General features: G+C 36.9%; 1 protein-coding gene and 1 pseudogene across 3 annotated transcripts; both read left to right on the plus strand.

The window, feature by feature from the left end:
• OR4F91P (olfactory receptor family 4 subfamily F member 91, pseudogene) lies at positions 437 to 1320 on the plus strand (annotated as a pseudogene).
• OR4F14N (olfactory receptor family 4 subfamily F member 14N) lies at positions 9593 to 16855 on the plus strand. Of its 3 annotated transcripts, XR_011440858.1 has the most exons (3): positions 9593 to 9756; positions 14129 to 16185; positions 16673 to 16855. XR_011440858.1 is itself a non-coding variant. In XM_070273879.1 (2 exons), exon 2 carries the CDS (start codon positions 14150 to 14152, stop codon positions 15086 to 15088), a length of 939 nt encoding a protein of 312 aa, XP_070129980.1. In that variant the 5' UTR covers positions 9654 to 9756; positions 14129 to 14149; the 3' UTR covers positions 15089 to 16855. The 3 variants fall into 3 exon arrangements, 2 of the variants coding, with proteins under 2 accessions (XP_070129980.1, NP_001378439.1); XM_070273879.1 differs by having other exon boundaries at positions 9654 to 9756; positions 14129 to 16855; NM_001391510.1 differs by lacking the exons at positions 9593 to 9756; positions 16673 to 16855 and having other exon boundaries at positions 14150 to 15088.
• Positions 16856 to 17589: the final 734 nt, after the last annotated feature.

Genomic DNA, 17589 nt, shown 5'->3' on the forward strand with positions numbered 1-17589 from the left:
GCTGTATCATGTGCATAAGAAATTGTTGGCTCATATGAATGCCTGAAATCATATTCACTCATAGGGAATCATAGTCTAAAGTGTTTAAAGATGACTTTATATGTTATTGAACTTGAACACACTGGGTAAGAGGAAGTAGGAAATATCCATGTAATACTAGAAGAAAGCAGAAGGGAAATAGGTCCAGAGATGAAATTTATTTAGTAATAGTAGTTTTGTAAACCATAATGCCATTTGGGAACCCATTGATTGCTCTAAGTAGAAGCCAGATATGAATGAGATGATTATTTGGCTGTGTGAGATGTTAATATGATAATTGTTTTCATGGACTGGAGGCTTTCTTTCTTGGACACTAATAGTGGTCTAAGCAATTCTTATCTATTTTCTTTGTCCTTCAGCTAATATGAAAACTGATCCTGGTGTGGGAGGCAATGGAGGAAGGAATCATTCCATAGTGTCAGAGTTTGTGTTCCTGGGACTCACCAGTTCATGAGAGATGCAGTTTCTCCTTTTTGTTCTACTTTGCAAGCATGATGGGAAACCTTGTCACTGTGTTCACTATAACCCTAGATGCTCATCTGCACTCTCCCATGTATTTCCTCCTGGCCAACCTCTCAGTCATTGATATGTTATTTTGTTCAATCACAGCCTTTAAAACGATTCATGATATTTTCAAGGAGCACAAAACCATCTCCTTTTGTGGCTGTATTACCCAGACCTTCTTTGATCATGCTGTTGGAGGCGGTGAGATGGTGCTGCTCACTGCCATGGCCTTTGACAGATACATGGCCATATGTAAGCCTCTCCACTACCTGACCATCAAGAGTCCAAGAATGTGTCTATACTTTTTAGTCACTTCCTGAATCATTGGCCTTATCCCTTCATTGGTTCAACTAGTTTTTGTGGTAGATTTGCCTTTTTGTAGCCCTAATGTATTGCAGAGTTTATACTCTGACCTTCCCCAGTTCCTCAGACTTGCCTGTACAAACACTCAGTACTGAAGTGCATGGTCACTGTCAATAGTGGGCTCATTTTTGTGGGCTCCTTTGTCTTGCTGGTCATTTCCTACATCTTCCTTCTGTTCACTGTTTGGAAACATTCTTCTGGTGGTTCATCCAAGGTCCTCTCCGCTTTGTCAGCTCATATCACAGTGGTGGTTTTCTTCTTCAGGCCACTGATGTTTTTCTACACATGGCCTTCTCCCAATCACACCTGGATAAATACCTTGCTATTTTTGATGCATTTATCACTCCTTTTCTGAATCCAGTCATCTATACATTCAGGAACAAAGAGAGGAAAGTGGCCCTGAGGAGATTGTGTGGTCACTTTGTGCGTTACAGGAATATTTCATAAGTGAAAATATGGAACTATAGATTCTCATGCTGGTTGCAGAAAAGACATTATACAATTTCGGAGAAATATGCAAGATTTAAGCCATGTTGTAATGCGTATAAACTTACCTTCTATTAAATTATGGTGTCTATTTCATCATTAAATTAGAAATGGTGTTATTCTTTGACACTCTGTACATCACAACCTACACAGTCTAGGAGAGGGCCATGTAATTGAGCAAATAATAATATTTTCTTTCCTATATTGGACAGATTATTCTATTGATAGACAAATTATGCATTTGCATTATCTTTCACCTACTTACTATCTATCTTGATTTTAATTCTCTTTGTTCCTATGTGATTTGCTTCTTATTTCCCCAGTTTCTACATGTTTTGCCTCTTTATTAGGCTCCTGTATGTGGCAGTCTGCGAAATTATTAATCCTATGTTAGAATTTTAGAATTTAAAGCTAAGATGGATCACCAACACCATTTGTTCTAATTACCTTCATTGCACATGCTAAAACATGGGAATTGAGGTGTGACTGTAATTTCCCTGAGGGCACACAGCCAGAAATCACCAGAGAGAGCCAGTCTCTGGAAACCATGCCTCTGTTTCCCAGGTTAGTGCTCTTCCGCTTTCAAATCAATTTTGCAATTGAATTTCTGCTCATATTCCTCTCTTGCAGATTTTTCATGTAGAACAATTTGGAGAGGGAGATTTGCACCTCATTTTTTTCCTTCTTCTTAGTAAATTGCCGTTAACATTGAACAAATTTTTTTTAATAATTTCTAAATCCTTTACTAATTTTCACCGTTACCATACGTTTCCTTGTTCAGATCTTACCAAAACAAAACTTTAAACCATTGCTTTAATCATGAAAAAAATGTTTAAAATTCATTATTAAACAGTGTTCCTTTATCTATTGTTGTCTTCAGAGAGATTTTTGATTAAATTATATTCTGTAGGGCTGAAATCCTCCCAAATACTTACAATTAATGATGTTCTTTCTTCTCTGGGAAGCAAATGTGATTGGTGAATTGTGTACTCTACTTAAGTAATTCACCTCTCCTGGAAAGAAAAACTTAAAATATTTCAGCAAATAGAAAATGAAATACTGATAAAATATGCGTGAAGTTTCTCTTTCCCCAGCAATTTTGCAGCCTGTTATTTAACATGGTTACTAAGGAACAGAAAGGAACCTATTAATTGAAGTTTTCTTCCTGAAGCAGTGGAGTTATGATTGTCTCTCATCATTTCTGTCCTAGGGGCAGTAATAATGGAAGTAGTTCAAATAGTGATTTTTGCAGTCTAGGTATTGTTCTAAGCACTTTACGGTGAACCTTATGAAGCAGATAGTCTCATTATCCCTGTTTTACAGAGGAGGGGTCTGAGGCACAAAGATGTTAAATGTCCTCAAGATCTATTAAGTAATAAGCCTGGACACAAAGTCTGGCAGTTTGAAACCACTCCTGTATTATAATGCATCTCTGGTAATAAAAGATATCAGAATAACCCCTTTACCTAAAAAACAGTTCCTACTTGTGGGCCCTCCTCTGGTTACCCCCTCACCTCTACAACCCAGCATTTATGGAGATAATGAATTTACAAAGATTGATTGTATATGTAAGACCAACTAGGCATTTTGTTCTAGGCACTCACTACTATCAAGGAAATGGAAATGCCAGAATTTGCCTGATGCACTGTAGATGAAGGAGTCTAAAGGCTTAGGAAGATATTTAAGTGGATCTAATATGTGTACCCTACATATATAACCCCTAACTCTATTCTTCTGGGAGGGGCTGAGGGACAGGGCATCATGAAGCCTGCTTTAATAAAAATGCCAGGAGAAAGGACTGTGCAACAGCTCCATAAAGATGTGTGGTAATGATTCTCCCAGTACTTTTTCCAAAAGTAACAGTGACCATTTATTTGTATAATCATACATCAAGAAAAAAAGGAATGTCACCGCATTTTTGAGGATTGGTGGACACAGACCTGAGCTGGTATATACACCCATATCCTTAACGGTTATTGTGGTCCTTCTGTTTGAATGGAGGTGTGTTGGTATTAGGCATACATGGAGTCCTGGTCTAGATCTGGTGCATAGCAGGTTCACTGGATGACAACTCCCCAGTCATCATTACACCATTTCCTGAATGTATAATTTGAATGTATATACTGGTATTTGGTACAACTCCCACATTGTTTCCTTGCTCTGTGGGTTACAGTTATTGCAGAAGGGAAGGTACTGAAACAGTCCTATCCCCAGGCCAAGACAGCATTTCAAATTATATTGCATTCTGCAGGAGTAGTTGTGGCAAAAAGATACCCAAAGGATACAGGAAAAGTCATCTGCGTCACATCTCCATTTAATTCACCACTGTGGCCCCTACCAAAGCCGGATAGATTCTGGAGAATGACAATGGATTATTGTAAATAACTGAGTATTAACATTAATTGGATAATGCTGTACCAAAGGCGGTATCTTTGCCAGAGTAGATTAACATAGCCTTGGGTATATTGTATGTTAACACTGATCTCATAAATTTTCTTTTCCATCTCTTTCAGAGGAGAAATAGGGAGAGTATTTAAATGGAATGGACAACAGTATACATTTACAGTTTTATCTTTTTAAATAATATAGTCTGAAGTGATCTGGAGCTTCTGTGTATTTTACAGATCATCATAATTGTCCATTATATTAAAGACATCATACTATCAAACAAGATAGGGAAAAATGGTAAGCATATTGGATGTTTTGGTAATATACATGTGCTCTCAAGGGGGGGAATAAATTCTATGAAGAATGAGGAAATTGCCACATCATTAAAATTTTACAGGTTCACAAAATGGATCAAAGGCTTAAATCTAAGACCTGAAACTATAAAACTCCTAGAAGAAAACAGAAAAAGCTCCTTGACATTGGTCTTTTGCAATGATTTCTTGAATAAGACACCCAAAGCACAGGTAACAAAAGCTAAAATAAACAAGTGGGACTACATCAAACTAAAGAGCTTCTGTACAGCAAAGGAAGCAATCAATAAATTGCAAAGGCAAACTATAGAAAGGGAGGAGTTGTTTTGTACACCATATAGCTGATAAAGGGTTATATCCAAGTTATAGAAGGAAATCGTACAATTAAATAGCAAAAAACCAATTAATCCAATTAAAAAGTGGGCAAAGAAACTAAATAGACATTTTTCCAAAGAAGACATACAAATGGCCAATAGATATATGAAAAGGTGCTCAACATCACTAGTCATCTGGGAAATTCAAATCAAAGCCACAATGAGATATCATCTCACACCTGTTAGAATTGCTATAATTAAAAACACAAGAGATAAAAAATTCTGGCAAGGATATGGAGAAAAGAGAACCCTTGTGCACTGTTGGTAGGAATTCAAACTGATAGAGCCACTATGGAAAACAGTATGGAGTTTCCCTCCAAAATTAAAACTAGACCTACCGTGTGATCCAGCAATCCCACTTCTGGGTATAAATTTGAAGGAAATGAAATCAGTACCTTGAAGAGTGATCTGCACACCCATCTCCCTTGTAGCATTATTCATAGTAGCTAAGATATGGAAACAATGTAAATGTCCTTAACCAGTTGAATGAATAAAGAAAATGTGAGATACACACACACACACACACACACAAAAACACACCTATATAATGTGTATATATACACACAATGGAATATTATTCAACCATAAAAATGGAAATCCTGCCATTTGCAACAACATGGATGAGTCTGGAGGGCATTATGCTAAGTGAAATAAGACAGACAGAGAAAGACAAATACTGTATGGTATCACTTATATGTGGAATCTAAGGGAAAAAAAGCTTATTTTATAGAAACAGAGAATAGAATAGTGGTTGCCAGGGGCTGGGGTGGGGGAGCAGGAAATGAGGAAATATAGGTCAAAAGGTAAAAACTTTCAGTTGTAAGAAGAAGTTCAGATGATCTAATATACAGTGTGGTCAATACAGTTAATAATATGCTATTGTACACTTGAAAGATGCTGAGAGTAACTCTTAAGCAGTCTCAGTGCGCGCGCGCACACACACACACATACAATTAGCTATGTGATGTGATGGATGTGTTAATTTTCTTGATCTTGGTAATCATTCCTATATATATTATGTATACATATATATTATACAATTATCTTTGTCAATTATTCCTCAATAAAGTTGGAATGTTTTTTTTTGAGGAAGATTAGCCCTGAGCTAACTATTGCCAATCCTCCTCTTTTTGCTGAGGAAGACCGGCCCTGAGCTAACATCCATGCCCATCTTCCTCTACTTTATACGTGGGATGCCTACCACAGCATGGCTTTTGCCAAGCAGTTCAGTGCCCTGTCTGCACCCAGGATCCGAACTGGCAAACCCCAGGCTGCCGAGAAGTGGAATGTGAGAACTTAACCGCTGTGCCACTGGGCTAGCCCAAGAGTTGGAAAAATTTTTGAATTCAGTCTTTTGGGGATGTAGCATACCTTGTGGTATTAGAAAAATTGGTAGTGAGAAGAGAAAAGATGTGAAACTTATAACAAGCACCACCAGTTGGATAATCACAACACAAACCTTGGGTTCTGGATCAACAATTTCCTAAGGGTTACAGAGCGATTAACATACAGACATGGGATGCCACAAAACATCACATCATACCATGGATCCATATTAAAGAAAAGGAGATGTGCGAGTTGGCACATGACCATTGCATCTACTGGCCCTATCACATTCTGTACCAGTGAGAATCTGCTGATCTAATAGAGCAATGGAATGGCTTACCTCAGGTGCAGCAGAAGCACCAGCTTGGAGATAATATTTTGAGTTATATATGTAAAATACATATCACTTGATGCTGTGTCCCCATTAGGTAGCATATATGGGTCCAGGATTCAAGGTACAGTTGGGGAATTTGAGCCTCCCCTCCCTGAAACTCTGAGCACTATGGGTTTAGAAGTCCTGGTTTCAATAACAAGAGGAACTATTCCCCCCAGAGACACAGAAGAGTTCCATTAAATTTTGGTCTATTGCTATTGTCCAGGGAATTAGGGCTTCTTGCACCAGAAACAAATAGAGAAGAGGAGGAATCACCATCCTGTCAGGGGTAATTGATCATTAGCAATAAGAAAGGCTGCTGTTACACAATGAGAGAAGGGAGGACACAGTTTGGCAACAGTTGATCCACATAGGTGACTTTGAGAACCCCCTTAACCAATTTTGATGGTAAATGGACAAATGCAACAGCCATGGCTTGAGAAGAACATGGTAAACAGGGAATTGGAGTCCTCATGATGAGACTCTAGGTCACCTGATCAGGGGAGGCAACTAGGCCAGCAGAGTCGGCAACTAAGGAATCTAGACTATACAGTAGAGCAGGGATATGAGCACCAGTGTGGTCTCACTATCCACTTCAATAGCAGGTGCTGTAATTCACTCCATTAACTTTCCTCTTGTAAGATGCCCATAGGATAAGAGGTTAACCAAAGCCCTCAAGAAGCTGTTTCTAGAACTCATATGAATCAAGGAGATATGAGTAGCTTAGGGGTGGATGTCAAGTACGCTATGTCTACCACCCATACACCCCCGTTCAGGAAGGAAAGTTTTATTCAGAACAGCAAGATTTAACCCCCAGCTGTTGGGAGTGTTGCTGTTTGACATTTCTCATCAATCTGCTCTTTTTGGAATGCCCTTGTCTAAAGAAAGCTGACATACTCAAAGCCATACTCACTTTCTATGTCAATTTGCATCCAATGATTGGTTATCAATCCACTTGGGACAATTTTCGAACTTCACATCAGAATTGATTCTGATAGTGCTCCCTAACAAGTTTCCTGTGTGCTGATCTTCATCTCAGAATCTGATTCTCTGGGAACTCAAACTTTGACACAATTTTTATGATCCTTCTCATATTACTGTCAGAGAGGGTACTTGAAAGTTTTGGTATCATATGGAATATTATGTTTGTCTATTACTCTAATGACATCATGCTAATTACACTTTTTCAGCTAGAAGTAGTAAGATACATGTGTGCAGGGTGATGAGAAGAATCCATGAAAATTTATGGATCTTCCACATCAGTGGCATCTTCAAGTGGTTGGAGCATTCCAGGGCATCTCTTCTAAAGTTTATGCACCTTGCAATATTCACCAGAGAAAGAAGTCCAATCCTTTGCATTTTAGAGACAACATACTAGACTTCAGTGTGTTGCTTCAATCAATTTATTGAGTAATTTATAAGGCTGCCAGTTTTAATTGTGGCTGGGGCAAGAAAAGGCTCTGTAGACAGTCTGGAAGGCAAAGTAACCTATGTGAGCAGGAGGTTGAGACTCCCATAGTCTCCTATTCTTGCACTACATCTCTCTCTTAGGGCATTGGAAAATCTCTATGACCAATTAAGAATGGAGGAGAAAACACAACCTGGTAGAGTACCCTGTCAAGCCTAGATACCAATGGAAGATGAGATGAAATGAGAGAAATTGTTATCAAAATAGGCCTCATATCCAGCTATACAAACTGGGCTTTTGATAGCTATGCTTTATATTAATTATCTTATTTTTCCCCTTTTTTCCTTACACAATTCATATGAAGTACACTGGTAGAGGCTAACACTTTGGGTTTAGATCACTTTGCAATAAAATAATAGCTAATTATTCTTCTGTGATGCTCAATTTCTCCTGTCCTGATAGTACCTTTCTTGCCCTCTTTGTTCCTTGGATAAAGGACAAACATGGATGCAGAGTAAAAGGATGGCTTCCATTTGTCACTCCAGTTTCACTCAACCCTTTTCCAGCTGACTTTATGCCTTATTAAGCTCTTTTCCTGTTGCTTAATTTGAGTGTGCCATTTTTTTGTCACCGCGGGGTCTTGACTGATACAAGTTTACAAAATTAAAAGTCAAAATCCCTGTTTTCTCACCCAACTATCCCACTGTCCTGAAGCACTTATTGAAAAAATGTTATTGTCTATTTGCTCAAATATGCATGTATATTTATACAGTAGTCCCTCCTTATCTGTAGTTTCGTTTTCCATGGTTTCAGTTGCCAGTGGTCAACTGTGGTCTGAAAATATTAAATGGAAAATTCCAGAAATAAACAATTCATAAGTTTTAAATTATGCACCATTCTGAAGAGCATGATGAAATCTCAGCCATCCTGCTCCATCTTGCCTGGGAGGTGAATCATCCTTTAGTCCAGCTTGTCCACGTTGTAAAGGCCACCTGCCCGTTTAGTCACTTAATAGATGTCTATTGACTGTAATGGTATCTCAGTGCTTGTGTTCAAGTAAAGCTTATTTTACTTAACAACGGCCCCAAAATGCAAGAGTACTGCTGCTGGCAATTTGGATATGCCAAAGAGAAGCCTTAAAGTGCTTCATTTAAGTGAAAAGGTGAAAGTTCTTGACTTAATAAGAGAGAAAATCATATGCTGAGGTTGCTAAGGTCTAACTTTTATTACATCATATTGTTATAATTGTGCTATTTTATTGTTAGTTATGGTTAAACTCTTACTGCATCTAATTTATAAATTAAACTTTATCATGGGTGTGTATGTATGGAAAAACCTAGTATACATATATATACATACATATATAGGGTTCAGTACTATCTGCTGTTTCAGGAATCCACCGGGGGTCTTGGCACTATCCCCTACAGATGAGGGGGGACTACTGAATGCACAGTGACAGACTATGCACGTCCTTCTGCTGCTCAGAATTTCATTTAACAGTATGTTATGATTGTCTTTATATAGAGTTTGAACTTGATTTTCAATGGCTTCAGAGAAATTCGAGTGTATGGATGTATTATAATTTCTTTAATTTATCATCAATTGATATATGTTTCAGTTGTTTCCTTCATTTTTAAGCTCCATTTGCTGGAATAAATTTCTATATAACTAAATCTCTGTACACATGCACAGTTACTCAATATATGATTGTATAAAAATGAAGACTTGAGTACGTTCTTGTACTATTTAAACTATACTAAAAAATTAAGCACATTGGCTTTTTTTGAGATGACCAAGTTGATTATAGTTAATTTTTTGAGTTAATATTTACCTATTTTAAGAAACAAATTTTGTGTAATTACCAATATTTATAAAATTTCCAACAAAATAGCACAAAAATATTAAAAATTTCCACTCTTGTGTTCCTCTTCCTCTCTAGTGTCTTATTATGAGTTTTTAGGTCCTTTGTTTGCTCTGGTCAAACCAAATAGTTCTCTAGGGGCAAAGTCCCCTGATCCATGAGCTCCTCCTCAACTATCATGTTTTTGCAGAATCACTTGGTCACTGTCCTCTTGAGCTTTAATTAGCTTCATTTCTTCCTAGGGCAGGATTTTATACGGCACTTTGTGTTGGAGAACACAGGAAAACCTCAGGCTTCCTGAAGAAGTTGTTCTCTTTATACAGGTAAAATGGAAAGGTGAAAACAAATTTAACAACTGAAAGAATGAGTTTAGTTTCAGATATGATTTTGTTGTTGGAATTTCTACGATTATGAGTCATATCCTCAAGTGCGTGAGTGTTATCCTAAAGGGAAGTAGATAACACCCAGGATAAGGAATTGAATAGTACAGAAGAATAATTGTGAAAAAGTTTATTGACAAATTGGAAAAGGTTGACTTGACTTTCAGCTAGAATTACATTGTTCCTAGGGTAATGTAAAAGACATTAGAAAAAGTCAAATGGCTTTGTAATATTTTGGATTCAGCATAGATTGCAATTAATCACTCTGTTCCTAATGCTGATTAAGTGAATGATTCTCACCCTCTGCCACTTGATAGACGGGCAAGAAAAATTGATGACACACGAAAATATATATAAAAAAGAGAATTATATTTTTCTCTCCATTAGCTTTTCAAAAGAGATGAGTATAAACTGATTATGTTCTGCGAAAAGGGAAGCAAATTTATTAGGTACTTGTCAATTTACAAGATGGAAAAGGACTTTATGGATATCCTGATAGAAACCAAAGACATGGAGACCAAAAAATCCAAAACTGAATAAATAATTTCCAATGTAATGTCGTTTTAAAGTATGATGTGGAAAAATAAAAAAAATAGATAAAACAACCATGAGATTGAACTAGTTTTCCTGATCTCTTATATCATTTAGAATTAGTGTTTTGTATTAATTTTATCTTTAAGCTGTGAGTAGCATGAAGAAAAAAAAAGCTCAGAGAAGGCTGACAAATGAGAATTTTTTTGGATGGAAGGGAGTAAATGAGAAAGAGATCCTAAGAGGAAATATAAAAGGTATGGAGTCTGTTGAATGCTGCAAACAGAAAGCTAAGAGGTGACTTAATTTGTTGCATTTATGTACATAAAATGTTATTTGAAAAGGACACGATTTTTAATATTTCCTACAGTTGTACAAAGTAAAAGTAGAAGTCTTAAGTTAGAGGAGGCAGGATTTTACTTGGGTATAAAGAAGGTTTTGTGACCATTTGAAAGATAAAAATGCAGAAGGTTTGAGCTGAGAGAGATGTTAAACTCTCAATATTTTTAAATTGAGGAGGACATTTGCATGGACGGTGAGTTTAATTAGTACCTTTTCCAAACCTTACAACTCTCTGTAGACCTCTTTCAAATTGTTGACTCTATTATCTGGAGCCTCAGTTACCAATATTTCCTTCATCTTTAAAGGAATAAATGTGTGGGAATCTGTTTGAAGGATTAATCAGTTCTATATGGATCAAGAAAAAAGATGAATCACCACAGAAGGCTAAGAGTTAGGCCTCGTTCCTCATCATGGATATTTAATTAGTTAAAAAATTGAGTATAATTAATATGTTTAAGAAAAGTTATTTTAAAACAGCCAATCTGGGGTCCAGCCCCGTGGCTGAGTGGTTAAGTTTGCGCAATCTGCTTCGCTGGCCCATGGTTTTGCCGGTTCAGATCCTGGGCTCAGAAGTGGCACCGCTCATCAGGCTGTGCTGAGGCGGCATCCTGCATGCCACAACTGGAAGGACCCACAACTGAAAAAAAAAAATACACAGCTATGTACTAGGGAGCTTTGAGGAGAAAAAAGAAAAATAAAATCTTTAGAAAAAAAAAAACCCAAAAAAACCCACAGCCAACCTGTAAGAGAAGATGATTTCAGAACACCATCACTCAGGAGTTTTCCCTATGGGTCTTTGATGACTTTTAGGTGAATAAACATCATATCCTTGTGCGCCCATTTAGAAACCTCTCTATGACTTTTGCTCTGGATTGATTTGAATGCTGACTCTGTCTCAAGTGACTTTAAAACTGTGATGACCCAAACTTTTCAAGTTTCTGTTTTCCCCGATGCATGAATGGATATGTTCTCATCTTTTTAGTACATCTAGGTTCCATATTTATACCTAGTTCTGTTTTAAACTTGCTTTTCCTAAAATTCCCAATTCTCACCTAGTTGATGGGGATTGGAGAGCCAAAAGGCTAAATAAATTCACAGTTTATGTGCATAGCTGATAAAGGCTTATTAAGAAACTCTCTCAAGAGCCTTAGCACTAAAGGACACCTGGAAATATAATACTATAATTTGTTTATAATTATAAAATTCCTGAAGAGTTGGTCCAGAAAGTTGTGCAAATCATACCTTGTAAACTACCCTTACTTAAAGTAAGCTTTCCTCTTTTTTTGGTCATCATTTACATATTTTCATGATTTCATTGTCTTTCTTAGATTTTTCTTTTAATCTCATTCATCTCTTCTTTTTGTCTAATTCTTCTTCACTTTTATGATCCCTTATTTTCTATTTTTCTCTGTAGCTTAGGAACTGTGCACAGTCTTTTTACCCATATTCTTTAATTATATAATTAGGCACACTTCCATGTATTTTTAATCATTCAAATACATCCTCTTCTATCTTTCAGCAAATACTATTTCTTGAAATATTTGTATATCCCTATTATGTACTTGGTGTAATTCTAAGCTTTGGGATGCACTGGATAACAAGACAGACATAGCTCTTAACTTTATGAGAGTTCCAGTCTCATCAGGAAGGAGAACAAACAAACAAAATCAATGAATTACCTTTGCAGTAAACACTACAAAGAAATACAGTGTTTTTTGAGAGTAAATATATTCAGTCTAGACAAAATTGTTTTTATTTTGATCACTAAGAGGGTATGAATATTATAATTGTCTATTATTATGTACAAGGAGATAATCATATTATTGAAATATCTTTTAGACATAAATTTAATGCTATCTGCTGGTTGCTACCATTTTATATTCTCATTCATTCATTTATCTCATGTATTGACCACTATTATGGACAAGTGAAAAGAAGGGAAGTAAAATTAATATTTATTGAATATTTAATATTAATACTTATACAATGAATACACAATTACAAAACTTTAATTATTTTATCCCTTGGACTAACTCTGAGAAGTTAGTATTATTAATTACAATTTCATAGATAAACTGAAGTTCACTAATTTAAGTAACTTGATCAATATCAAGTTGTCAGTAGCTGAACTGTATCCAAATAAAACTAAAATTACAAGATAATGTGATGAGTCTTTACACAGAGATTTGAAGAAAATACTTTTCACTACACCGTGATGTCTTTCATAGTATTATGCTCTTCAGAGCATGTGTTAAGTACTCTAGCATAGTGCTTCTCAAATTTTCTTTGGTCAAGAACCATTTTTTCCCCAATCCTTCATGGACTGATAATTTAGTAAATACAAACTCATACACTTGGGTTTTGTGGTGATGTAAAATTACTAGAGAAGTTTCTAAACACTCTCCATTTCTGCACTTAATGTGATGCAAAGTGGTAACAGGCAATTCATGGACCTGAAGCTCTGTGTGGACCACTTTTTTATTGCTTCAGGGAGTCCAGATATGAAGGTCATAATCTCTGCCTTCAAGAAGCTTACAGTCTACTTGGTGAGTTAGAAATGTACTGTTTACTAAAATACAAGAGATTTTAAAATAAATGCTAGTAATGTAAATCAAGACCTCACAGATACGGTTAAAATTTGATAAAACTTGATGATAAATCTCCAGAGGTGGAGAGTCAGGAGGAAGGGCCTATTTGCCAGAATAAAGCTTCTGGTCTTGGAAGTGGATGGAATAGTCAAGGAGTGGTGAAGAATTTTGTGTGACTGGATCCAGGCTATATTAATATTGAACCAAAAATCAAAAGAATTTGGGGTTGAATTCCTATTACTCATCTTGACCAGTCTTGTATCTCCTGAAGAGCATCATAGCATCTACCCTAGGAGGAAGCAAAAGGATATTAAATGCAGAGAAAGTTTGAGGGTTATACTGGTAGTAATAAATGAGAGTGTTAATAAACTAAGACTTCATAGATGTGGTAAACATTTAAGAAATATTTAAGATGAATATGTTACTAGAGATGGGCCTGGGAAGGAAGAGAACAAGCGTCTGTCTCTATGATGAAGGTTTATAGGCTTGGAAGGGATTTAATAGTGATTAATTCTATGAGGCTGGGGCCAGATTCTATTAGCTTTGAATCAAAAATGAAAAGGTTTGGGGTTAAATTCTGTTACTCATGTTGACTACCGTGTTTCTCATGAGTAGTATCAGACCACCAACTCTGGGAGGAAGAAGAGAGTATTAAATGTAGGGACCACTTGGTGGGAGAGAACAGCTCCACGTGACAGCCACCAATTTCTTTTTGATTCCATTTCAGAGGCCATGAATATATTGTCAGTTTTAATGTTAAAGTAGAAATGGGCTCTCATAACTTTGACCTTTCTTATTCTAATTTATTAACATAATTATCTTAATTTACATTTTCTCCTATTATCCTCTTTCAGGTAGCAACGCCAACAAAGCCAATGGATGGAGTGAATCGCTCTGTAGTGTCAGAGTTTGTGTTCCTGGGACTCACCAATTCCTGGGAGATCCAACTTCTCCTCCTTGTGTTCTCCTCCACCTTTTATGTGGCAAGCATGACAGGAAACTCCCTCATTATGCTCACTGTGACCTCTGACCCTCACTTACACTCCCCTATGTACTTTCTCTTGGCCAACCTCTCCTTCATTGACCTGGGAGTTTCTTCTGTCAGTTGTCCCAAGATGATGTATGACCTTTTCAGAAAGCGTAAAGTCATTTCCTTTAGCGGCTGCATTACTCAAATGTTCTTCATCCATTTTGTTGGTGGTGTGGAGATGGTGCTGCTCATATCCATGGCCTTTGACAGATATGTTGCCATATGTAAGCCTCTCCACTATTTGACCATCATGAGCCCAAGAATGTGCATCATCTTTTTAGTGGCTGCCTGGATGACTGGCTTTATCCACTCCATGGTTCAATTGGCTTTTGTGGTAAACTTACCCTTCTGTGGTCCTAATGTGTTGGACAGCTTTTTCTGTGATCTTCCTCAATTCATCAAACTTGCTTGCATAGACACTGCCCGACTGGAGTTCATGGTCACAGCCAACAGTGGGTTCATCTCTGTTGGCTCCTTCTTCATACTGATAATTTCCTACATCATTATCATTCTCACTGTTCAGAAACGCTATTCAGCTGGTTCTTCCAAGGCTCTGTCCACACTGTCAGCTCACATCACTGTGGTAGTGCTGTTCTTTGGTCCTTTGATACTTGTCTATACCTGGCCATCTCCCTCTGTACATCTGGATAAGTTTCTGGCCATCTTTTATGCAGTCCTCACTCCTTTCCTGAATCCTCTCATTTACACATTCAGGAATCAAGAAATGAAGGTGGCAATGAGGAGAGTATGCAGACAGTTAGTGATTTACAGGAAGATATCTTAAGTGATGCCTATATTGTGAAGAGTCCTTATTGGTTATTGATGTTCATTATTGATAGTCAAACTCATTTAGAAACTTCTTTGTCCCACCTTGATTTGATTTACACACTAATATTGAGTCTATTTTGTCTTTCTCTCAGGAAGGAGGGACATTCGCTTCTGAAAAGAGAGATGGAGTTACATATGCTGTATTTCTAATCAAAGATTTTAATAATCTTGAGCCTCAATTCCTATGAAATAATATGTATATGATGTAATTATTAGAAATACAAAAGACGGCAGGCTTTTGTAAGGCCTTCAGAACAGGGAGAACTCTCTTTCACTTTTTAACAGGCATCTGTCTCACAGACATGGGTTCCCACACTCAGTGGGGATTTGCTAAGGGAGGATTGAACTGAGTGTTCAGATTGCATGTTGCGGCTTGCTCACATTCTACCGCTCCTTTGGGTCTCTGCCAGGACTATGTAACTAGGGCAGAATCTTTGAGAACATACACACAGAATCTTTGAGAACACACATACTGGAGCCCAATGGGTGCACATCCCTGGGTAGAATCCATGTGAACTCTTCTTGGAACACAAAGAACTGGGAAAACTACAAGAGTTTTCTCCCTGATTACCATTATGCTACACAAATCTATTAAACTGTCTTTCCCCTTTTTCTTCTTCTTTGCTTTCCTAAGCCGCTTATGTTCTCTAGGCTAGGGAGCTGTCCTCCTCCTTTCTCCCTTGTTCAGACTTCCATCCTTATCCTCTTCTGTCCCATCATTCTTCCTTCCTTTCCCACTTCCCTTCACTTGCTGTTCTGTCTCCTAACTTCCCTGACTGTCATCCCTTTTAATCATTTATTTTTTTTCTCTTTTAAAATTTTATTTTTTGTATATGTTATATAACATTATGTTAGGTTCAGGTGTACAACATGATGATGCAATATTTGGATATATTGCAAAATGATCACCACAATAAGTCTAACTAACATCCATCACCATACATTACTAATGTCCCTTTTAAATTGATCTATTATAATTATTATAAATTGCCTCCTCCACAGGTTTCATGTCTTGAAGAACTTGTTTTGGACACAGGAGCTTAGCTGTGGAGTGTGAGTGACAGGAGAATAGCTAAATGGCAAGGGTAGTGTCACTTAGAGAGGTGGTTTTTCACACTTTTTGACAGTGACCACAGAAAGGAATACAAGATGCTTTGCTGTATTTACCCTGCCATCCCCATAAATGACTGAATCAAAGTTTCATGTAACAATATTATTTTTTTTGAAAATATTTTTCTTTCCTTTTCGCTTCTCTTCTATTAAGAATATCTGTTTACAATCCAATTTGTGGGCTACAGCATCTCTGTTTACCAAGAAAATTACACAGAAGCTAGAGAATTGCATGTACTGCTTCTAGTTAAGAACAGAATGAACACACCAAGATAAATTTATGCCATTCTAACAGAGAAAACTAAATTCTAGTCTTGATTTAATATCATATTTGATAGTAAAGCATTTCTAAGTTTATTTAAATAAGCCTATCAAACTCAGCTGTGCAAACTTGGCCAAGATTTTAACATATGTTGTTGTTTCTTTTCAGACTCATTATTTGAAGTTATATATATCATCAAAGCAAATAGAATACGCTTCCTGAAAACCATCTACAGCTTTCTATATCCATTCAGCTTTGTTTTTTACTATCCTCTTTCATATTCTGGAATAACATTTTATTTTAAGATACATGTACCCTTTTTTCTTTGATAAACAAAATCAGATCCTATTACTTGCATAGTCAGAAATATTTTTTTGGTCATGTTACTTCTAGTATAGCCTCAGTCACCCATATTAATTATAACTTTTGTCCAACATAACTAATTCCTATTTCACTGAGAGTTCATGAAGGTAATTGAGAATTGTTTGTCATATACAATCATTTTAGTAAACCAGCAGAGCTCATGAGCACCCTAAATATAACCCCAACAGCCACTACTTATGACTTCTTCAGGTGGTGAATGTTACCCTTAAAGTAGCAAAAATAAATGCATTCACTAGTTTGATCAAAAGATACAGTTACATTATAGATATAAGTAAAGTCACAGACACAGACATGTGCACACACACGGTCCCCAGTGTTTCAATATTCAATCTTATTTTAAAAGCATCCAAAGAATATCTACTAATTGCTGTGCTTAACACTAAACCAAGGTCTTTTTTTTTTTTTTTTTTTTTTTAAGGATTGGCACCTGGGCTAACAACTGCTGCCAACCTTTTTTTTTTTCTTCCTGCTTTATTTACCCAACCCCCCCTGTACACAGTTGTATATCTTAGTTGCATGTCCTTCTAGTTGTGGGATGTGGGACGCCGCCTCAACGTGGTCTGAGGAGCGGTGCCATGTCTGCGCCCAGGATCTGAACCACGGGCTGCCGCAGTGGAGCGCGCGAACTTAACCACTCGGCCGTGGAGCCGGCCCCTAAACCAAGGTCTTAAAATTGCTTAGAATATCAGACATTATGTTTA

The sequence above is a fragment of the Equus caballus genome, chromosome 1 (genome assembly GCF_041296265.1).
Source record: "Equus caballus isolate H_3958 breed thoroughbred chromosome 1, TB-T2T, whole genome shotgun sequence".
Classification (NCBI taxonomy): Eukaryota; Metazoa; Chordata; class Mammalia; order Perissodactyla; family Equidae; genus Equus; species Equus caballus.